The sequence below is a fragment of the Pimephales promelas genome, chromosome 4 (genome assembly GCF_988280905.1).
Source record: "Pimephales promelas chromosome 4, fPimPro1.hap1.1, whole genome shotgun sequence".
Taxonomy (NCBI): Eukaryota; Metazoa; Chordata; class Actinopteri; order Cypriniformes; family Leuciscidae; genus Pimephales; species Pimephales promelas.
In genome coordinates, this window is record NC_142772.1 from 37,288,193 (window position 1) to 37,312,314 (window position 24,122).

At 35.9% G+C, this 24,122-nt stretch overlaps 3 protein-coding genes across 7 annotated transcripts; all 3 read right to left on the reverse strand.

The window, feature by feature from the left end:
• Positions 1 to 4,305: 4,305 nt before the first annotated feature.
• gps2 (G protein pathway suppressor 2) lies at positions 4,306 to 10,697 on the reverse strand. Of its 4 annotated transcripts, none has more exons than XM_039659681.2 (13): positions 10,557 to 10,658; positions 10,150 to 10,220; positions 9,672 to 9,789; positions 9,374 to 9,483; positions 9,147 to 9,259; positions 8,694 to 8,773; positions 8,475 to 8,554; positions 8,141 to 8,315; positions 7,165 to 7,248; positions 6,071 to 6,147; positions 5,896 to 5,991; positions 5,666 to 5,749; positions 4,306 to 5,040 (listed from the first exon to the last, which is right to left on the reverse strand). In XM_039659681.2, exons 2-13 carry the CDS (start codon positions 10,150 to 10,152, stop codon positions 4,948 to 4,950), a joined length of 1,113 nt encoding a protein of 370 aa, XP_039515615.2. In that variant the 5' UTR covers positions 10,153 to 10,220; positions 10,557 to 10,658; the 3' UTR covers positions 4,306 to 4,947. The 4 variants fall into 4 exon arrangements, with proteins under 4 accessions (XP_039515615.2, XP_039515614.2, XP_039515618.2 ...); XM_039659680.2 differs by having other exon boundaries at positions 9,135 to 9,259; XM_039659684.2 differs by lacking the exon at positions 10,150 to 10,220 and having other exon boundaries at positions 10,557 to 10,697.
• Positions 10,698 to 12,689: 1,992 nt separating this feature from the next.
• Positions 12,690 to 14,800, reverse strand: gabarapa (GABA type A receptor-associated protein a). Its single transcript, XM_039658179.2, has 4 exons — positions 14,576 to 14,800; positions 13,815 to 13,893; positions 13,594 to 13,712; positions 12,690 to 13,447 (listed from the first exon to the last, which is right to left on the reverse strand). The coding sequence occupies exons 1-4, from the start codon at positions 14,663 to 14,665 to the stop codon at positions 13,367 to 13,369; spliced, it is 369 nt and encodes a 122-aa protein (XP_039514113.1). The 5' UTR covers positions 14,666 to 14,800; the 3' UTR covers positions 12,690 to 13,366.
• A 2,402-nt stretch (positions 14,801 to 17,202) lies between these two features.
• ctdnep1a (CTD nuclear envelope phosphatase 1a) lies at positions 17,203 to 23,535 on the reverse strand. Of its 2 annotated transcripts, none has more exons than XM_039658178.2 (8): positions 22,861 to 23,525; positions 21,095 to 21,161; positions 20,456 to 20,574; positions 19,349 to 19,420; positions 19,085 to 19,201; positions 18,820 to 18,931; positions 18,538 to 18,622; positions 17,203 to 17,677 (listed from the first exon to the last, which is right to left on the reverse strand). In XM_039658178.2, exons 1-8 carry the CDS (start codon positions 22,963 to 22,965, stop codon positions 17,617 to 17,619), a joined length of 738 nt encoding a protein of 245 aa, XP_039514112.1. In that variant the 5' UTR covers positions 22,966 to 23,525; the 3' UTR covers positions 17,203 to 17,616. The 2 variants fall into 2 exon arrangements, with proteins under 2 accessions (XP_039514112.1, XP_039514111.2); XM_039658177.2 differs by lacking the exon at positions 17,203 to 17,677 and adding an exon at positions 17,685 to 18,076 and having other exon boundaries at positions 22,861 to 23,535.
• Between the last annotated feature and the right edge of the window lie 587 nt (positions 23,536 to 24,122).

The window sequence follows — 24,122 nt, forward strand, 5'->3', positions numbered from 1 at the left end:
CTAATTTGACTTAGTGACCAAGCGTGACACTGTACACACTACATTAAACTCACAGAGAACAAACACAACTCTTCGAACGATGTGACGAACAACTTTCTTTCGTTTGGGTTTGATACAACAGCTGAAGAGGTGCTTGGCAGTTTCACTTTTGATATTTCTCGTGCTGACTGAAATGTTGTTCTAAATTAGCTCTGAGGTTTGTTTTTTTAGTCAGATTGAAGGGGAAACTGTACGACCGTTTCAGTTGAAGTTACATGAAATCGCAGATTATCACAGATGAGTTCACTTAAGTCACGACGAATGAGTTCATTGTTATTCACTGAGCACACACACAAAGTTAACCCAATGAAGTGAAGTGAATAAGCACTTGATGGGTTTTGTATTTGGGTTTTTCTTTTTTTTTTTTTTAAGAAGCATGGTTTATTCCACCTTCAACATTAAGCACTGACAGTCACAATCATTTTTATTCTCACTTTGGTTGAATCTTGACGGTTTGAGACAGAGAGCAGTTTGAGGAGGAAAACAGCTGAGGCCAACAGTAAGTGGGTGGCCGGAGGTGAATCAACAGCTAAATTTGTATTCGCTCTCTTTTACTCTACAGACACACACACGCCCCTCATTCCCGCTCTTTTTTTTACATGCACATAATCACACATTTTCTACCAAATATTCACCTAATTAATCTATATACTCATAAGCACAAAAACTCAAGACCGAACCAAATTCAAAATGCGTAAGGTTTATGCAAATTATTTTACATAAATTAAACACGTTTACTTAATATTTTCACTTGATGTCATCCTTATGTAATTACTGTAAAAGGAATGATACGGAAAAGGAGGCAGATCAGTCCCAACCTACACAACTTCCTTCATAACTTCCTGCCAAGTTTTAGCGGTTTGTAGAGGACCATTTGGAAGAGTCTGGTGGCTAACCACATACTTCCATTGAATTTTACTTACAATGCTCTTATCAGTGGACCTCACAACTTGACAAAAGTACAGATTACCCTGAAATAAACATTCAAAGCTATTCTAACACAAAATAAAGACAGGTTTTGTAAAGTGAATGAGTGAGTGAATAATGAAAGAATTTTCAGTTCTGGATTTTTAAATTTTTTATTTTAACATGTTCCTTGAAGTTCACTTATAACGTAAAGTGTTTTGCACACACACACAAAAACAAATAAATGCAAAAAAAATAATATTATTTTCAACTAATCAGTTGAAACCCTCTGTCTAAAATGATCAGTTTTTAAGGGATGGCTCCTTTTAGGTTAGTTAGTAAATGACCACTGTTATGTTGGCTAACATAATTGCATAGGAAACAGTATCAAGCAAAGTCCCTTAACCCTCATGTGGTGTTCAAAACCCTATAACACTTGTGGTGTTCCCGGTCAAAAATGACCGGCCCATAAAAAATAGCTTATAAATCACTCATTATACCATATCTTCACCCAATCTTGGATTCAATCTTTTTGCCAACTTGTTCTCTTTCAATTATGACTGGTTTTATATTTTTATTTGCATCTGAATAATCGTGGGCCTCATTTATCTGAGAGTAGGTATTTCATTTTTTGAGTGTTTTTTTTTTTTAATTTTTGAATAATTTTAGAAATATTAAATAAAATCTGAAGAAAATTGGTATTGTTGATCACACTAGTCAACTTAAAAATTTCAACAGGAATTTTGTTTTGAAACATTTGTTTTGTAAAAAATATGGCACATAGTCACACTTGTGGTGTTCCCGGTCAAAAATGACCGGTCTATACAAAATAGCTTATAAATCACTCATTATACCATATTTTCACCCAATCTTGGAATCAATCTTTTTGTCAACTTGTTCTCTTTCAATTAGGACTGGTTTTATATTTCTGTTTGCATCTGATTAACCGTGGGCCTCGTTTGTCTGAGAGTAGGCATCTCATTTTTTGAGTAAAAAATAAATAATTTATGAGTAAATTTGCAAATATAAAAATTTTTTTTGAAAAAAATTGCTACTGTTCATCACACTAGTCTACCCTAATGTTTCACCAGGAATTTTGTTTTAAAACTTTTTTTTTGTAAAAAATATGGAACATAGTCACACTTGTGGTGTTCCCGGTCAAAAATGACCGGCCTATAAAAAATAGCTTATAAATCAAAATACCATATTTTCACCTCTTTCAATTAGGACTGGTTTTATATTTCTGTTTGCATCTGATTAATCGTGGGTCTCATTTATCTGAGAGTAGGCATGGTCAAAAATTGTCACAATGGTTGAAAGTGAATGGGAGAGACTGAAAATAACAGAACAATTTAGCTTTCAGGAGCATGTTCATTATTTTCATGTACACATATGAGCATGTGTGCTTGCAAACATCGAGCCCTTGGACCTGTGCATGTATCGATACATTTATACACACGCTACCCAGACACACACACACACACACACACGTTAAAACACACAAACTTTTTTAAGTATTACACACATTCTTTTGTGTGTAATATGTATCGCACAAAATAAATTCAAGCACTTTCAAGTACCTGTATCTATGCATGTTTATTTTCAAGAACTTTCTGGGCCTTGAATTTTTTTTTAATCCATAAACTTTCAAGAACCCGTGAGAACCCTGTTATAGGCAAAAATATAAATTTTTCTTATATCTCCGTACCAATAGGTGGTGCTGTGCCGAAACGCTGCAAGTAGCCTCAGGTCATGCTTGTGATGACATGTTCCATAATTGATCTGAATACGATAAAGCGTTGCAGAGAAACAGCCTTATTCCTGTTTTCGCAAGCGCTACGTAACATTTGTTTGCGCGGTATTCAAGAACAGTTTGACGAATCGACATGAAATCCATAACTTTTTATCGGCATGGACGGAAGATGATCTGATTCAATTTCCTGAAAATCAGAGCAACCGTCTAGGGCGAGTTTGAAAAAATAGGTTTTGTGGTGTAAAAATTTACGGAAAGATTTTTGCTACTGGCTGTGATTAGCATGACGAGGCCGGTGGCGTGATTTCTGATGAGCGACACCTGCACGACGCACCGGTCTCGTATATCTCACGGAGGAGCAGAAGCATAAGAGGAGAGACGACAGTGGAGATGGAGAGAGGAACAGGCCTGATTTTATATTGTGTTTTGTTTGGGCAGCAGTCATCCATGAGGGCCTGCTGGCTTATACTTTCATTTTGTATTTGTTTTATTTAATGTTATTAATAAAAAACGTTGGCTGGTTCCTGCCTCCTTCCCATAACATCTGAAACCCGGGAAGGAGGAGGCGGGTAATCAAGCCACCGGCCTCGCACTGCTCTCTCACAGCCCTCGGCCTCGTCCTACTCGCCACACTAGCCTTTACGGTTCAAAATTTATTAGCATAAACACGAGTGAAACTTTGAACAGTTGGTGGCACTAAAGGGATTGAGTTAGACTCCAAATTTGCTATGGTGACAGTTCACTCCTCTATCAGTGTGCAAAATTTCATAACTTTCCCACAAGCAGTTCTATGGGCTACCATAGACTTCCTGAAAAGAAAAGGAAGAATAATGAGAACGCCAACGATTTCAAGAGGTGCCTACGCACTTTCATTGCTTGGTTCCTAAAAATACACCAGCCTGGAGAAATAACGCTTTGGTGGACGCATGGCCTGAGTGTACATGGGGCATATGGTGTAAAGATGTTTAACAATTCGTTGATGTCCTTGCTCTGGAGGAAGTCATATGCAAATGTGTTTGCCCGCATGACATCACAAAATCCACAATATCAAAACGATCCATTTTTGGAGCTTGATTAAATAAATGCTTTGTTTATAATGAGGACGACGTTTAAACTGAAACTTGCAGGGTGTTCTAATGGTACAGACATCTTATACGTTAAACGATCAAGGCAAATTTTGATTTCTCAAGTCACAACCCCTTTAAAATTTCCATTTAAAAGTACAAATCAAGTGATTCAATAGCATCTGAATATGAGATGTTTATGAGTTAGTGGGAAAGCTGTAGAGTTATGTGCCTTATAATGATTGAAATAAAAATACTAGAATCAGTTCATTAGCTTACAATAATATATGCAGTCCTGCTTAAACTCAATAAAAGTTTGGGTGTGACTGACTAAAATAAACGGACATACTTTAAAGATGACTATGTAATACGTAGTCAATTACTGTGGATTTCCCCTGTAGAGAGACATCCTATGAAAAACAATATAGATCAAAGTTGAGTCTAAAAACTAAGGACAAAATTGTTCTGAGTCAGTGTCTAACCTTAATCCAAACTACATAAGTGACTTTTCAAAGAATAAAACAGACTCCAAATAAAAAGATGACAAAGTCAAAAGATTTATTTTTCTACACACCTCTTTATTACTATTTTAACAAGTTTTTTTAAAAACAGATTATTAATAAAATTCGTATTTTTAAGTGCAATTTTGTGAAATTCAGTTGGTTGGCTAAAAACATTACAATTTAAAATCATATGAAAATATTATTTCCCTATTCTTTGAATTAGGGAAGTGGTGCATTGATCAGTTTTAATGCAAATTATAGATGGCCCTGAGTGGGAGGACTGTTACTGGACACAGAAATATAATCTTCAAATCTGTTTCTACATTGTTTAGTTAGTTTTTAAAACCAGATTTAAATCTAGTTGTGTCATTTAATGGTTTTGTAATGTTACTTAATGTTGGCACAGCTGTTGTCAATGTCTTCATATGAATAACAAAAACATTCAGACACATCTCACTGTAATATTGAAATAAATGACATACCCTGTTGCAAAGTGAGGTATAACAGCTGAAGAATAGAGAAAATGACTTGCATGTGAGAATAATAGTCATATGTTCTACATGATAACACTATGATGTCAAGCGTTGTGTGCTGTGTAGCTTTAATTCCAAAAGGCTCCAAAGTGTAAGTGGCGAATCTGTTCTTCTACCCCGAACACTCCGCTTTAGACTGAAATGAATAGCTATTTGCTGTGGTGGTAAAACCTCTGCCCTGATTGGCTGTGAGAGAGGTAGGTGTGGCGAGTTGTTGGTTGAGGAGAGCTTTGAAATGTAGCCTGTACAACAGAATGAGAAAAAAAATAATAATGTCACTTTCCTTATACAAATCTTAACCAGGCACTATATGATTAAAGGCTATTGAATCTTGAAAGCCACTTGAATCTTTTTTTATCAATTAATATAGACACAACTGTTCAAAAGTTTGGGGTTGGAAAGATATGTAAAGTAGCCTCTTGTGCTCACAAAGGCTGCATTTACTATATTAAAATACAGTTTTGTGAATATTGTGAAATATTGCAATTTAAAATAACTTCTATTTAAATATATAAAATCTATTCCTGTAATGGCAAACTAAAGATGAATATTCAGCATCATTACTCCAGTCTTCAGTGTCACATGATTCTTCGGAAATCATTCATTTTGAAAACAGCCGTGCTGCTTGATTAAAGATAATTTTTGAGTGGAAACCATGTTATAACTTTTTCAGGATTCTTTGATGATTTGGAAGTTCATAAGAACAGAATTTATTTAAAACAGAAATCTTTTGGAACAATGTAAAAGTTCACTTATGATCAACTTAATGCATCCTTGCTGAATAAAAAACTCCAAACTTTTGAACAGTAGCGTATAAACGTACATACATGCTATTAATAAAACAGTATTAGTTTGGACAGAACTCACTGCATGTGCTTGTTGTGAGGGCGTTCCATGCGTGAATGCACCTGGGGAAGCTGCCCTTGGTGGATGTGCATATGATAATCCAGACTGTCCAAAGAAACGAGCAAGACATTTATGCCCAAAGAACAACAAGAGCAGTAAAATGCAACCATTTAAGGATGAATATCTGTGACAATGCAGCAGGTTACACTGCTGTGTTAACAGAGATTTAATTAGTTTGCTTTGGCTCTGACCTTTCCAGGAGGGATCTGGACAGCAATAGAGGGAGTGGGCAGCAAACCTGCAGCACTGACATGTAGAGCCTGTGGATGCATGGGCCTCAGTGAACTCTGAAAAACACAAACATGAGTTATGAGTTACACAGACACTCAGCTGACCATCCTTTTCTAGTTAAGTGAGTGTACTTACAGAGTCTGTGAATCCGGACTGCTGGTTGGCATGTTCCAGCTGTTTTTGCAGGGGAATCCCAGCACTGGGGATGTAACCTGGAGAGAAGGATGGAATACAGAAAGAATGTGAAAGTGTCTGCCAAGAAGATGGAGGAAATTTTAATATTTGTTGTGTCAAAGGCCCTGTTCCAAAAACTCACTGAAATGCCTTTGGGGGTCAGAATTTTTTTTATAAATAAATGAATACTCCTATTCAGCAAGGATGCATGAAACTGATCAAAAGACACAGTAAAGAGATTTACAAGGTTACAAAAGCTTTCTACTTCAAATAAAGGCCATCTTGAAAAAAAAAAAAAAACACTTTATATTCATCCTTAAGCAGGAATAACATATAAAAATGAATGTTTATTCAATGCAATATTAATGTTTCTTAAACACCAAATCAGCATATTAGAATAATTTCTGAAGGATCATGTGACAGTAAAGACTGCCCCAGTGGCTGCAGAAAATCACGGGAAGAAAACAGTAATAGTATTCATAATATTATAGATTTTAACCAAAAAAATGCAGCTTTGGTGAGCATAAGATATTTCTTTCAAAAACATTCAAGTCCCCGTGAACCGGAAGTTGCAAACGATTTTTCTCCAGTGCTGTGACGTATTTCCAAGTGAAACAGAATATTGAACAGAGGGGAGGGTTTTACTCTAGCACTCCTCCTCTCCATCTCTCGCTCATAGCAAACTAATGGTTTGAGGGGAGTGGTTAAGCGTTTCCCCACCCAAGCTGTGAAACCTACGTCATCAGAAAAAGAAACCGTTCCAGACCGGAAGTAACTTTTCAGATTTTGATTAAAGATTACCAAGGTAAAACATTTTTTTAATATATATTTACTTGGACGGATTAATTGTTCACCACAAGACTAGTAATATGCGCTAACAAAGTAAATAGGTTCAATTTTGATTTCACAGGGACTTTAAAACCAACCCCAAATTTTTAAATGGTTTTTATGAGCCGCAACATTGAGGATTAAAAATCGCCATACAAATATGTACTATTTCATTATAAAAGTATGCTATAGGGAAATTAAGTCATTTACACACGCATTACACATACCTGGCTGCGAGGTGAAGTGACTGTGGACAGCATAGCCCTGTTGCTGATGTGGCAGGTACTGCATGGCCTGGAAAGCTGATGCACCTGGAAACAGAAAAAGATCAACACATCACAAGAAGAAACACAAGAAGAAAAATAACATAAGAACCTTTGAATTAATGAATGAAGCACTTTTATATAGCGAATGCTTAGATACTACTGTACAATCAAAGTGCTTAAAGGGTTAGTTCACCCAAAAATGAAAATTCTGTCAGTATTTACTCACCCTCATGTTGTTCCAACCCTCTATGTGTTTATTTGTTCTTCTGAACACAAAGGAAGATATTTGGAAGAATGTTTTAATCAAACAGATCTCATTCCTCATTGACTACCATAGTATTCCTACAATGGTAGTCAATGGGGATTGAAATCTGTTTTTATTAAAAAGGATATTTTTATTAAAAGGAAGATATTTGGAAGAATGTTTTAATAAAACAGATCTCATTCCCCATTGACTTCCATAGTATTCCTACTATGGTAGTCAATGGGGATTGAAATCTGTTTTATTAAAACATTCTTCCAAAATCTTCCTTTGTGTTCAGCAGAACAAATAAACACATAGAGTTTTGGAACAACATGAGGGCGAGTAAATATTTAGAATATAAAGAATTTTCATTTTTGGGTGAACTAACGGGACCAGGGTCTCTGCTCAACATTGTTAGCCAACTTTGGTAACAAGTTCCATTGAGCTCTGTTGGTTTAGACCAAGTTGCTTTTCAGAAACCTCTGGTTTCGGTGACGAGTGCAACAGTATACTCGATACACACCAGTCGTAAGTGGAGAGGACAGTGATAGAGACAATTACACCCCTACTCTTTAAAAGAAGTCATGACAAAAAAAAATCATCATAGAGAGTCAGGATGAGTCTTACAAGCAAACAATCAAACATATCCGTATCTCCAAACACAAGCACCAAGGGACCATTAAAACAAGGTACCTCTAAGTTGTGAACCACTGGCATAGTTGGCTGGCACTGGCTGACTGGAGGCAAAAGGTGAAGTATGCTGTTGCTGGGTGACTCCATACGGGCTGTGACTAGATTGGGCTCCGGAGTACTGGCCATGCTCTGCCCCACCAGCACTAAATCCCGGCTGAGACTGGAAATGACGCGACTGTCCCGGGCAGCCAATAACATTTTCAATTAACACAAGCACAGACAGCAAAATATACAAAACATGTGTGCGAGTAGTAACTTAACCATGTGTCCTTCACCATTAAACAGTGTTGCTTTGTTTTAAACACATATAGATTGATTAAACTGTCACACTCACAGGAATGACTGGAGACTGGAAGAGCTGTTTACTGCGTTCCCCAAGAAGAGCACCTGGGCGCCCATGACTCACCTGACCCGCTGATAGAAAACAAGCGGTGGAGCAAAATTAAGTAATTACTGTATGGAAAATATAACAACAACAAAAGCAAGAAGTCTAAATGACATTCACAACTTTATATTCCTGAACAGATGCCTAAAAATGCCAAATAGTGGTCACCTTGCATGCTAAGAAGGTGCTGTCCAGGATGGAGGGCCATGTTTGGCTGGTATGTTGCTGAAGTCAGAGTTGTCATGTCACTGTAAACATAAAATAATTCTAGTTGTAAACTGAATAACAGATATGTGATTTTGCTAAATCTGACAGCTTTGGATAATAATGTTTTTTCCCCCCACCTTTTTGTGGGAAATTTTCAGTCTAGTCTTTGGTGTCACGGGATCCTTCAGAATTTTTATTAATATTCTGATTTGGAGCTAATTTATTTTTCTTATTAATACTTAATATTTTTAAGCTTTTTAAAAATATCATACTTTTTCAAGATTCTTTGGTAAATTTAAAAAGAACAGCATTTATTTGATATATAAAATTACTGCCATTTTGATCAGTTTAATGCAGCCTTGCTGAATTAAAGTCTTATTTTATTTCTTAAAAAAAACTTACTCTTTCCCGTACCTCTGCTCTTTCCTTCGTCTTTTCTCCTCCTCATGTAGCACTTTCTTCAGCTGTAGGAAAAGCTGGTGCTTCTCCTCTTGAAGACCTTGTAGCTTCACTCCCATCTTCATAATCTGAAGCCAGAGAGAGGGAGTAAAAATATTGGTCAGGAGGAGTCCTGTGCAATAACACCTGCATCTTTTTGTAAATAATCCAAGTTTTAGAATTTGGCAATCATACAGACGTACCTGCTCTTTAGTCTCCTCTAAGGACATCCTCTCCTCCATCTCTTTCTTCCTCTTCCGCTCTTCCTCTTCTTTTAGTTTCTGTTCCATCATTTTGTCAACCTCTTCCTCCTCTGAGATAAACAATTGACAACTAATCACAAAGTTATTTTTTAGAAAAGACATCAAAAGTAGCTACATGCAGTCATGCACATCACCAACAACCCTAAAATTCACACAAAGCACTAGAATGCAAGATGAACATGGGAATTATTTTATTTATTTGTAGAAAAAACAATATGCAGGAGATTCCAGGGCTTACCTTGCCTCTTCCGCTCCCTCTCTCTCATGATGTGCTTGTGTAAGGCACGTGCCATTGCATTTGACAGTTTGGGCCTCTCCAGAAGAGCCGGCATTATGGTAGGGATTGGTGGTGCCAGCTGGAGTAGAGAAGTCACGTAAAAAAAGTTACACAGATCATGATGACATGATCTACATTTTCTGTCACGAATGAGTCCACTAAGATTACATTTCATTTTTTTAGGGGCCTTTCCACAGCAAGAAGAGTGAAAAGTGAGAAACAATTAAAGAACTGAAAGTCTGAAGATTTTTTTTTTTTTACCTGGTTAATCAATAACATGTTGAAAACATAACAGAACCAATCTTATTAATTCTTAATATTTCTGTGCAGCACAATTAAAAAAGTTCACAGAGGTTCAGGATGACACATCACAAACACAAACTAAAGGCAGCAGTCAGAAAGTTGACAAGCCTTGCTTACGTTGTATAAACCAACTTACCATATCAATTCTAAAAATCAAAGACTACGAGTTAGAGCAAAATGTAAACTAGAAGAAAGAAATGTGGTAATCTGAAAAGCAATAGAAGGCAGTAAATGAGCAAACTCCCAGCACCGGGTTAAGTTAGCTCTATAATGACTTGACAAGCTAGCTGGCTATGCTTGCAGTAACCTGAATGTTTTGACGGGCTATTCAGTCAATCTGTCCAAGAAAATCACCTTTTATAAGCATGATTTTATAGACGAAAGTGATTTAAATGTTTTCTTTTTCCAGTACGTTGCATTAACACCTGACCATTAGGCTAGCAGGCTAACGGCTCAAGTGACAGCTTAGGCAGCTAGCTTGCAAAATCAGCGAACTAAATAAAACTCTTGCAGTGAAATTCGAGGAATCTTCATGTAACGCACTTTTGTCCGTTTCTGAGATTAAAAGTATGCTGAGCTTGTCTGAAGGCTTTCCTTTAAGAAAAATAAACAAGTGTGTCAGTAATGAACCAAAATAAAAATGACAGGAAACCCAGTTTGGCGCACTTCCGCTGTGGGTGTGTCATGATGACAGCAAGTGTGCGTCTATGCGTTAACATTATGGCAAGCCGTTTTAACATTTAATCATTTCAAACCTTCTAGTCTCTATTTTCATGCTACTAGTACTTATTTTTTTAGATACTAGTATCTATTCCATTAAGTACTAGTACTTATTCATTAGCTACTAGTGTTTATTCTTTAGAGACCTTTTGAAGATACTAGATTACATATTTATTAGATACTAAATACTAGTACTTATTCGATAGATACTAGTCCTTATTTATTAGATACTAGTGCTTGTTAATTAGTTACTAGAACATATTAGATAATAAGTACTGGTACCTATTAACATCCCCTAAATGGCCTGTGCGAACGTCCCCGTGTAGGGTCCGAGTCCGCTTGATGTCCCGCAGACCTTGGCAAAGACTTCCTCCGGACGTTCAAGAGGACGTTCCCAGGACCACCAGCGGCCATTCAGGATATCGCACTTTCAGCGCAAGCCACAAGTCTGTATACACGATCGCAGCGCTAACAAGCACTTTGATCACTTGGTTTCAAAAGCAACACATTTCAGCGCTAGATCGCCTCTTATTTAACAACCAAACTAAATGAATGCTCTGCTAGTTAACTAGAGATGTTTTATTTATTTGTATAATTTACATCTGTGGCGCAAGATGTTTCAAAAGTGGTGGGGACAATATCGACTAAATACTTGAGTCTATTTATTAGACTCAAGTATATTTTGTAATTGTTCCTTTGTAATAACTATTCTTATCTTACCAGTCACAACTGCTTTTTTACTAGTTTTATGTTATGACTACGGCCACTGTAGAGTTCAATTAAAAATCTTACTAGTAAAATAAAAATTCTTACTAGTAACATTTGGAATAAACACTAGTATCTAATAAATAGGTACTAGTATCTATCGAATAAGTTCTAGTATTATCTAGTATCTTTAAACAGGTCCTACCTTAAGAATAAGCACTAGTACTAAAGAAAAGACACTAAGCACTAGTAGCTAATGCATAAGTACTAGTACTTAATGGAATAGATACTAGTATTTAAAAATAAGTACTAGTAGCATGAAAAAGAGACTAGTAGCTTTAAATGATTAAATGTTAAAACGGCTTGCCATATTAACAGAAGTGAAGAGGCTGTTCGCTGCAGAACCACGGGTGGAGCGTGAAAACTAGCTCATCTCTGGACGTGTAGCTCCCCCTCTCTAAATGTAATTCGCGTGCAATGGGTGGAGCTAGAAGCATCCATTAGATCCACAGAGGTGGAGCTGGACGTCTTTGGCTGGACTAGGTCAGAGGTCAAGCTCAAGCTCAAGCTCAACCTATGACGTGCAGAGAAGGGGAACTGGGTGTCATTAAGCTCTGCAGTGAGCAGTGAGCGTGAGCATCACAGCATCTTTTCAATATGCCTAGCTTTCAACTATGTTTTAAAATTGTTTTATTTGTGGGTTATTTTCACTTACAACATGTATTATAAGGAATATCGTTTAATGAATCTGCTACATCTATTAGCTAAATTTAGTATACATAAATGTATATATGTGTGAAGCAAGGCAGTTCAGCAATATCTTAAAACAATAATATTACATTTAGAAAAAATTAAAAACTGTTAAATGTGTTAATATGTGTGAACAATTTAATGTCTGATTGAACTTTGTGATGTTTTATTCTGTCAGAAAGACCTGCAAAATCATGGGCACTACAAGCAGGATCACAACGCACTTGACTTTTTTTTTTTTTTTTAAATATTTATTCATATTCGTAATTTGTTGTAATATGTACAAATCTATAAATAAACATCATTCTCATTTTTTTACACTCTCATCAACCTACTGTTGGCTTGTTTGCTGACTTTGTCTATTGCCTTTATTGTTGTTTGTTTATTGTAAAGCATCCTTATATAAATAAAACTTACTGTTATTATGAGCAAAAGTCAACAGATATTCTGTGATCTGTGAGAAAATGACAAGTCGAGATGCATTAAAGACCCACACAGGCGGATTTTTACATCAGGTTTATAACAGTGGCAAGTTTCAGATGGAGCTTTTTGGGGAAAAGGAACAAAACACACCAATCCATAATAAAAATAACCAAGTCAATAATGATAATGATATAATGATAACGGTACAACTGAGAAAAGACAAGCAGCCTCTTACATTATGACAACTGAAAACAAACTTTTTAATCTTTTCACCAATTTATTCAAATAAACAGCAATCCAAACCCATTGAAAAATAATAATTGGCAATGATACACAAACACACTCGCACACATACACATTACATGGTGTGATAGTCCAGTATTATCAGTGATTTTGGTCTGTGCAAATATGGTAGCTAAAACAAAATCAAACCAAACAAAGTGACTTCAGGATGCATGTTGGTGCCAAAAGAAAGTGAGAAAAGTTGAAAGGAGAAGTGTAGAACATTGACAAAGCTATTACGGATATGAGTACCACTAATTTACTGAAACAGACCAGGACAAAGTATCAGGCCTAAAAGCAAGAATGAGGGCGGAACTCTTAGCTAGGAAGGAACAATATGCAGGCAGCATAACACGATTTCATAAATAGAAAAGGAAGAGGATATGAAAGTGCATTTAACATGTACACTTTGTGTGGCCTAACGTATTGATCATTTTATTTTAAAGAGGGGTATCGTGGGGCAAGTATATTCATTACACATCTCTCAAAACGTCCCCATAGACGCTTTCATCACTGTAGGCAATGTAAAGGAAAAAATCTTCTTCATGGTGCTCCTAAAATACAGAAAAAAAGACAAAGAGTTTAGAAATGCTTCATTCTTATTGAGCAATTCTACTGATGTAAAAAAAACAGGTGCAAAAGATGGAGCAAGCAAAATAAATTATGTTCAGAATTATTCAAAAGAGAATGAAAGATGTACCTGGTAGAGCAACCCCATGGTGGCTGATGTGGGAGGAATGACGTTATTGACAAAGAAGAAGAGGGCATCTTCGGCCCTCAAGTGGATCCTTTTCCGAATGAGGAAGTAGAACTGCCCCACTTTAAAAACAAGAAAATGTGTCATTACGTACATATCCTGCATGTTTTAATACCATTCAATATTAATCTGCAAATGAATCCATATTTTACAAGAAAATTAACCTGTGAGGTCAGAAGGGACAAGATATTTCTTCTTATCCAGATCTCCTATTCTGGCTTTGGGAGCTTTCTCAACGATCACCTGTGGAAAACAAATCAGTGATGATGATAAAAAATAACCAGTCAGTCATGTGAGAACAACTGCATCTTTCAGTAGTACTTATCAAGGGTATTCCCCGTTTCTCCATTTCAACACATTTCCCCACTGATATTTTACCGAGGACACATATTAATGTAACTGATAGTTATCCCAGTGCGACGCCACATTGTAATACGTCAGAAAACTTAAAATTCAGGGCATTTTGTCATCGACTCAAAACAAAACAAGGTTCATGATTCAATTTCATGTGCGTAAGAAATTAATAAAATTATGTGCGGGATACAGAGCAGTTTACCGGCTCTCTATTTATGACGGTTAATACCTTGATGATTATCAAATGTTACAAATATTTAAACCTATATCATATATTCTCATAAAAAGATATTAATTATTCTATTACTTTACGATGCAAAAATTTCTAATTAAGACAGAAGCTAACTGACGCTAACGCTATTAACGTTAGTCCTTTCATATTTGAAGGACAGCTTAAAAACACCGATGACAATTCATTAATTAATCGTTTATATACACCAATTCGTGTTATTAACTATTTTCCAAGGGTTTCTCCATACAAATTACCGTTGTCACTATGTTATTCCTCGATAGGTTTACGTTATCTGTACAAGCAGGGCCCAGACAAAAACAACTCATTTGTCTGACTCACAGGCACTCTGTCCGGGTACTTCTTTCTGATTTTCTCCCCCTCGGACCGTCGCTTCTCAAAGGGATGTTCTTCTTTGTACATAAACTTCATTGTCAAGGGCCGGGAGATGTTAAAAATATCCAAGAAAACCTGCCGTCGACGGTGTTTACAAACTAGCTTAGGTTTTCCTGACAACTGCGTCGGAGGCTATGTTCGGAGGGCGGAGGGGATATCCAATAACAACGACCAAGGAAGGCGGCGCACGTCCCATCACGTCAGCTGCGTAATGACGTCCTCAGCAGCCTGGAGGCCTACGTGGCATTACCTGAAATCTAAACGGTTAAAACAAAAACAAAATGTTAAAGTAACTTAACATGCTTTGTTCTGTAAGGACAATTAGCATATCGAATGTGATGCTGTCTACATCACAGGTAGCCTGGCCTAGTAATAAAAAAGGTTAAAATCATGCAAGACTTGATTCATGTCCTCAGGCTGATGACTGCTTTGGATAGAAATTCAAGCTAAATTTGACCAATTATCCATTAAACCACAAAGTAGTTTTAAGTTGAATCAAAACTACTGGTATAGATGCTCATCCACTTACCCATCTTTGTAGGAGAAGCCTGCTTGCTAACAGTCAACTCCCTCTCGTAAGGGGACACGGGCGAGGGTTATTTTGTTAAAAATGGACAAGATATCAAACCCATGGCATTTGAATAAACCTCAGGTTGTGAGTGGGACGGGTGCTTCTTAAAGCTATTCACAAACTTTGATTTATCTGAAAAGTTTGTGCACTAAAATAATTTGGTTTTTATTGTTACATTGCTGGGAAACGACAGGTTCTTCTGAGTATGATGACTATCATAAAACCATTTACTAAAATCATTCCAAAGTAAAACCAATGCCTATATTATGAACAAGGCATTGACTACCATGCCATCCAGACACTGTCTAGAAATAGTCATGGTTCAAAATAATTTGGAGGCAAGCCACAAAGCCACAGTGAAGGCAACAATTACGTTGACGATGTCTCAGATTTTAGCTGTAAGTGGAGCAATGATGAATCAGTTAACCATCATGAGGTCTGCATAACAGTAACTGTATTGAAGGGTGGCATAAAAGAAGCCACTTAAAACAAGTAGCACATGTGGAAGATGAAGGCGACCTGCTAAAAACACAATATAGATCCTGTTGTGACAGGTCAGATGAGACCAAGAGGTTTTTGACCAAATTGAAAGACTTGTGTTGTGTAAATCCAGCATTGCCCACAGCCTTATTCATGAAACACAAGCAGAATAAATTTCTGTGTAAATTATTCATAAAGCCATTCGCTTGTAAATTGCTCCACTGGATTAACTTGTACACGAATGGTTTGTTATGATTTACACCAAAATCTGTTTTGCTTGTACTTCACAATGAGTGGTAGCGAAGCATTGTTCTATTTTATCTGCAGGAACTGATCATTTCATTAAAATAATGAACAGAACCTGTTTTTCAGTTTGCTAAAATATGAAGCTATTTTGAGTATACAAAGTTATCCAATTCAATTAAATAAAAAAAAAAGATTAATTGTGTGAAAAGTGGTACAAATCTCTAACTGCTTAAATTTTAAGTATTGGATCAATCTCTTTACTTAACATATGATGTTATGGAAGTAGCAGCAGATGGTTTCTTCTCTATTGTGTCATATATCCAAGTGTAACTGATTATCAGAAAATAAATAAATGTAGGTGGGGACTTGGTTCTATCCATTATTTGTTGATTGGATGAAGGCAGTTCTGAGTGTGAGCTTCTGGTTGATTTTAAGAAAGGGGCAGGTTGTGAGCAGACTAAATTATTTGATAAGACCAGCATAAAGTCGTCGGAAGATCGAGTTATTATATTTGAATTAAAAACGAGGTCAAAAAAATAAAAGTAAAATGCATTAAATTGTTCACAATAAGATACATAGCCTGAATTTTCATTTCATGCAGACTTCATTTTGGAGTTTCTGTGCTTTGAAATCAAAATATCAGACAGAATGAAATATAAATCAGGATAGATTTCAGTAAAATTAAAATTGGGTTACGAGTCTGAATACTTCACTGTAAATAGTTCAGCCAATTTAAAATGTAGAGTACCCCAAAAAGTGGAAGAGACTGTCATTTCAGTTGTTGACAAAAGGCTCTATTTTATTTTTCTGTTATAGCAGAGTCCTTGTTGCTCAGTGTCTTTCTCTCAGTGGCTAATGTATCCATATCGAGGAACATCTAAACACGTGTCCTCGAAATATATGGTAAAACCTCTCTGATTTAACCAGAGGTTCTACATATGAGCCATTTTAAAATACACAGAAAATTAATACCATAAGCAGTAATAATGGACTGTAGTTTTCTCTCCTGCTAGTTATCTCTACCACAGCATACTATTAGTACAACGGTATTAACAGCTCTCAGCTCTTAACATAGAGAAGAGGACCAGATACCTGAGATGGCAGACAGAAAAAAATAAAATAAAAAGAGAGGAAGGACAGAAGCTTAGAGAGAGAGAGAATGGGTGGATAAGACCATGTGACCATTTGTCAGGTACAGGTCATACAAAACAAAACAAAACACAGACATTTAGGAAGGGGGAATAAGTGCAAATGAAGTGTGGAAAGTGACAGGTCGTTACAACTGATTAACTGATCCTTTATTTACCCCCCCAAAAAAATGAAAGGTAAAATTGGAATCAGAAGCATTCTCCCCAATTCACTCAGAAACACTCCAACATGCACACGTTGAATCCAACAAATAAGGCAGAGTTTCCATTTCTTTAGGACAACAAAATACAAGAAAAAATGCTGGCCTCTCAATATGAGTTTATGTGTAATAGCTTCTCCATCATGTGTCTCTCTCTCCTTTATATTCTCCCATGTCTTCTCATAGCATTTCCTCAGAGGAGTCCATGAGACTAGGGAGCTCACATGATGACAAGAGGCTGACAACTCCAGCGCAGGAGAGGCTAAAACCTAGCAGGCAGAGCCAAGTAAAAAAAAAAAAAACAACGGCGACCAGAAGAGAGACTGGCCCTGACAGACACGATCACCAGAGCCGATGCTGGTGGAGATTTCGACTGAGGACGGAGCGCACATCTGAGGTAAACCTAGAAAGGGAATGAAAACACACTAAGGGGAGCTTACTGAAACAGTAACAGTAACATTAGTCCCCGGTTTCACAGACCAGGCTTAATCCTAGTCCCAGGCTGTTTTAACTGAAAGCAACTTGCACTGATATATCTTAAAATATGTCAGTGTCATTGTTTTGTCTAAGCATGCAAAGCAGTAATATGTTTTGTTTATAAAAGCTACTTAAATGTCATAAATTAAACTAAGGCCTAATCCTAATCTAAGCCCCATCTGTGAAACCAGGCCAAAATGTGACAAACGAAAGAGCAGTTTGATATTAGTAAGAAACAGAAAGATTTGAGGATGACATAGTTGTCTTGTGCAAAAAAATCCCAAACACTTTGTCTTCTGTTCTGCAGAGAAATACAGAAACAAACCTGTGGTGTAGAAAGGAAAATTTGTAAACAATTTCTTGTTTCTATTGCTTGCCTCATCGCCCTTATATTCATGTTATTTCTATTTATTTACATATTTAATACAAGTTTAAATCAAGAAAAGCCCCCCAATAAATATTAATTTTAAAGTTTTAAAAAGTCAGTATTGTTTATTTTATTTCCTTATCATTAAACATCAGCACAAATCAGTCCAATTCACTTTTAAAATTAATTTAAATATTGTACAAATATTAAATGAGGGCACTACAATCTTATTAGTAGCTGAAACCATTGTACAACATGTCCAAATTATGTAATAAACTAATAAAATACACAGAAAGTCTTATATGTGTAGAAATTTGCTAACAAGGGCGTTCAAATTTTGCTGAATTTATTGGCCATAAATTTTGTGTAGGCCTAATCAAGATTTAGACGATGACCACGAAGGAAAGAAGTATTCATACCTCAATGCATCCAACATTGGGAGCAGGTTAAGAAGTGCTGTGTCACTTGGGTCACTGAACCACGACTTTATAGGTATTGCATTATCTGGGGTGAAAACAAGTTAAAATTGCATTCATATTACAATTTATCACACAACACAAAACAAAAGAGTTTTTTTAATAGATGCACAAGATTGATGTTTGTGTCTGTAAACACAGGATCAGGATTACCACAATTTTAACATCAAATTTAGAAAATCAGTGTGGATGAGAATGTACTCTCGTAGATATTCCATCTCTAACCTGGGTGACTTCGATAAGCTCCAGGCGAGTTGTCCAGAATAACTATACTGGAGAGATCGCTGTGTACAACAGACAGATCTTTTATGTAGCTCCCTAGATCCAAAGTGCAGTGCTGCAAAAAGTGGGAAAGAGAGAATGAGACCCAGAGGTTTAGTAATTAAAAAAAAGAGACATGAAAAGCTATTTCCTAGGCAGAATCAATCAACAAAAGTGCTGGGCGTAAGATTTGGTTATAAAATAGCTTATCAAGAGCAGCGGGTTTTACCTGTCTGTAGTATCTTCTTTTGAGGATAGCCCTGTTGTTATCCAGCTTATCTGCTACAGCTGATCCATATATCTCCATACTAGCTGTAAATACTACCAACTCATACCACTGACTAACCTGACATATACAAACAAGAGCACACACATTAAAATTTTAGATTTTGTCACAAAAAAAATGTAAAAGCAAAATTTATTAAAAAAAAAAAAAAAGTAAAATTAAAAGTAAATTGTTTGCTAATTTGCTCAATAGAAAGAGTTCACTCACCACCTCTAAAAAGAAATCGACGTGTGGCCTTTTATGGACAAAAAACCTGACTGGGTGTTTGTCTATTACCACCTGAAAAAGAAAGAGAGAAAACTTTAAAAAGGAAATCAAAATTTAACAATTGCTTTAAATACACTTATTCATGCAGTTTTAAAAATTCTCATTGTTCCTTTATTGTTAATTTGCACAACCAAAGGTTTGGGGTTGGTAAGATTATTAAAAATGTTTTGGAAAGAAGTCCCTTATGGCTGCATTTATTAAAAATACAATAAAAATAGGAATACACTGAAATATTATTACAAATTTTATCTATTTAAATGTTTATAATGTAATACAATTTTTATAGTGCTGTCAAACGATTAATCGCATCCAAAATAAAAGTTTGTGTTTACATAATATATGTGGGTGCACTGTGTATAATTATTTTATATATATATATATATATATATATATATATATATATACACATGCTTGTATATATTTAAGAAATATTTTCATGTATATACCTTATATAGATTTATATTATATATAAATATTTTAGATATAAATAATATTTTTTTCTTAAAATATACATGCATGTGTGCGTATTTATATATATACAAAATAATTATACACAGTGCACCCACATATATTATCTAAACACAAACTTTTATTTTGGATGCGATTAATCACGATTAATCATTTGACAGCCCTAATTTTTTATCAAATGCAATTAATTCCTCATGAAAAGCTGATTTTTTAACATTTTTAAGCATTTTTCTGTGTCACATGATCCTTCAGAAATCATTCTAATATGCTGATTTGAATCATGCTAAAATGTTAAATGTTAAAAAAATATATTGTGGAAACCGTAATTGAGTTTTTCGGGATTCTTTGGTGAATTGAAAGTTTAAAAGAACAGAATTTATTTGAAGTAGAAATCTTTTGTAACATTATACATCTATTTACAATCAATTTAATGCATCCTTGCTGAAGAATTTATAAAATTAGTTACAGTTACAGTACAGAGTGAAATAAAACCAACATTTCTCATAAAGCAGTTACTAAAGAAATGTAATTAACCACCCAATTTCTTTGCTGGAGCAGTGCGTTTGTGTGTGTGTGTACCTTGAGGATAAAGTCTGGAGGTGTACCAGGCCTCACTGTAGGTCTAAGGACGCCATCATGGTGAGAGTGAATTAAAGTCTCATCCAGATCCAACACCAAGATCTTCCTCTTCACCGCATCTAAAGCAGCAAACAGTTAACATGCGCCCCACACAGTGAAAAGTGTGATTCAACATCCAGAAATCAAATCAACTGTTGAAATGTTATGTCACGTCTACCAAACTCTCCTGTGCTAATATGATCTCATGTCTACTAGAAATTCAACCACAAAAAGACTGAGGAACTGAGACCTCTTCCACTCAACCTCTCTAGTATATCGATATTCTTAGCTCAATTCATAATACACCCACACTATTTGTAATGCACTAACAAAAAAAAAAAGATTTTCTCAATCTATTAATATTTTACAGAATGCTTTACAAGAAAATAAATTATACCCCAAAATATATGGTACTCCTTAAAAGTAAATGAAAATAAATAAAATAAAAATACATAAATTTGATACAACAGATTCTGGGTCAATGAATCTTCAAAATAATTTGCAACACTGCATCCATCTGTGTAGTTATATGCTCCCCTAGTGGACAAACCTAAAAAAAAAAAAAAAAAAAAAACGAGAGGTAAAGGTGAGAGAACTTACTGAGTCTGTTTCTAGAAACAGGGGAGAGAGGTAATGTGTCATAACGCACTGTTTGGTACTGGATTATCTGTGGAAGACAGAAGAGTGGACAAACACAGAGTCAATGATGCATGTGAAACAATGTAATCTTTCCTCGCTTCCAAAATGAACACTCATACATTTAGACAGACAGGACCGACAGAGGTCTGTCACTTTTCATTATCAATTTCTCTTTCTGATATTTAATCTTTTCCCCTTTCATCACTCTGGTGCAAAACTCAGATGAAGGCATCATATAAGCCTACATCTATATAGTCACTCACCTAGAACGGCCCCATACTGCTACGATTGCACTATTAATACACCCCCAAAACAGCTGTCCAAAGATGTCACAGACATCACAGTGTAAGGCAAGTAGGAAAATCAGTGTACTGCTTGTATCTACTTAAATAATGTGACTTTTATTTAAAAAGTACAAATCTTTTTGTGTGATTATAATAACACCCATCTATATGTGTAAAATGACATTTCACTTAAATGTTCTTGAAAAAAACTGAGCAGCATTAAAGGGATAGTACACTCAAAATGAAAATGTTGTCATTATTTACTCACCCTCATGTTGTTCTAAACCTGTATGAGTTTCTTTCTTCTGTTCAACGCAAAAGAAGATATTTTTTTAAAATGTTGGTAACCAGACAGTTGACGGTCGCCATGGACTTTTATAGTATTGTTTTACCTACTTTGGAAGTCAATGGGTGCTGCCAACTGTCTGATTACTAAAATTCTTTAAAATATCTCCTTTTGTGTTCAATAGATGGAAAACTCATACAGGTTTGGAACAACTTGAGGGTGAGTAAATAATGACAACATTTTCATTTTTGGGTGAACTATCCCTTTAAGACAATAAGAATGGCAGTAGCAAGAGCCATAAACCACAATAGACTGGGTAATCGGGCTTAAATAATTTTTTTTTTTAATTTCTTTATTATTTTATTTCTTTATTTGATTTTTATTTATATTTCATTTGCAAAAAGTAACATTTAAAAAAGCAGTGAATATATTATTTTTACATTAAGGAAAAAAAACAAAACAAGTTTAACAATTATTTTATTATGGGGCATCTTGCCCAACAGTGCCAACAAAAAAATAAAAGTAAAAAAAGAAAGAAAAAAAGGTTTTGGGTAAACATAGGAGGGGTCCATAGTCCAATGTATTTAGGGCATTCATCCTCATAAACACACTCCCTCAGGGTTACTGAGGTTACCGAAGCAGGCACAATCTGAAACCTACTGAACAAAAGTTTAATTAAACATTTTTGATACAATTAGCACGAATTACTTCAACACAAATCAACAATTAAAGCAACATATAACAATGCTAAAGCACTCATATTTCTCATCATCTGTTTTTATTAGTGCAGATGCTACAATGGACCAGCTGAATTGTGTATGTTTGTTTGCACTGAGAGGAGGGCCATACAATCTATTTTACAGCTCATAAAATCTATTCTCGATTGCAGGAATCTTCAATAAAGTGTTGTTAGAGTAAAACTATAGGACTTGTTACCCTTAGAAATTAGTGCACGACAACAATATTAGTCAACTAAATAGCCTAAGTGTTACAAAGTTTCAGACATATCAGCAATACGAGTAGCTGATCGTTGGATGTTATTTGAAGACAGGCGCTCTTAAATAAAGCAAAACAGATGATTTTCAGGTGACAGGTGATAAACAAACAGAGGAGATAAACATGCATTCGCACCGACAGACAGATGTTGACACGCTCACCGTTCGTAGATGCTTCCTGAGGATGTATAAAATGAAACTCCATATTCTAGACGTCACTCCAAGGAAGGTGCGAATCCCGAGTAAACACTGACGTGTCTTCAACATGCTGACAGTCGATGAACGGCGCGACGGAGAATCATAGAAGAGACTGGCACCATCCACTAGAGACCAATGACTTTAGAAGAGCTGGAACTACGGCTACGGCTAATCAGGTCGGCTAACCACTTCTCGCCGCTACTTAAAGCAACGCAAGCCGACCTAGAGAAAGCAGAGACTCGGCAGCACTTGGACCAGCAAGTGTCACAAATCTAGTAAAATATCAAACGTCTGCCACGCACACAAACAAACCTCTGCGATCACAGGCTAGCTGGACTTGTATTTCATTGGCCAGGCAGCTAGCTCTGGATCTGGCGAGCTCTACCGCAAATGATCCCTCCTCGCTCGGATCGACGACTCTTGTGATTGACAGGTTCGACGTTAATCTCAAGATTTCAGACAAATGGCCAAGTGTGCAAAAAGTCCAATCAGACGCCATCAAATTCGTTTTAGTACATATCCGGGAGCAAACTGTGAGCCGCCATCAGTGCTTTGGTTTCGTCACTTCCGAAAAGCAACAAACGTGTCCCCCATAGATGCGTGTCCCCAAGCTGGGTCAAGGGAGGAAGAGTGAGGACAGGACAGGAGCTCTGGAGATGGGGGAGACTCATAAACTGTGGAACCATGTACTCACAAATATATTCACAAATATATTGTTAATAAAACTTTAATCTGACATTATATAAGGTCAGTAGGGTGAGATAATTAAACAATAAATAATAAAAACAGGAAGTTTTTTTTATTTTTAAGATGCCGTTTGTTTTGGAATTTATGGAATAGTTATGATGACATGGCAGAAACGTCTTATTCATGGATCTCCACACTTATTCATGGATCTCCATTCTTTTCCTTTCGAAGATGCATATTTTTAATACATATACTCAATATAAACACACATGTTAGGTTTCCACGCTTTATGGGAAGTTTGCAATCCTCTAACATTTAAAATTACCTGCATTTTACATGTTTTAAAAAACATAATTTAGAATGATTTAAGCTGTTATATTCAAAGATTTCTGATATTGTCATCCTTTTGGGACAAAGAATACCTAAACCACACACACACTACAATAATCCATTATTTTTTTTATTTTTTGTCTTGGTTTAAAAAACAGGCCTCTAGCTGGGCTTCTTTCTTTCTTTCTTTCTTTCTTTCTTTCTTTCTT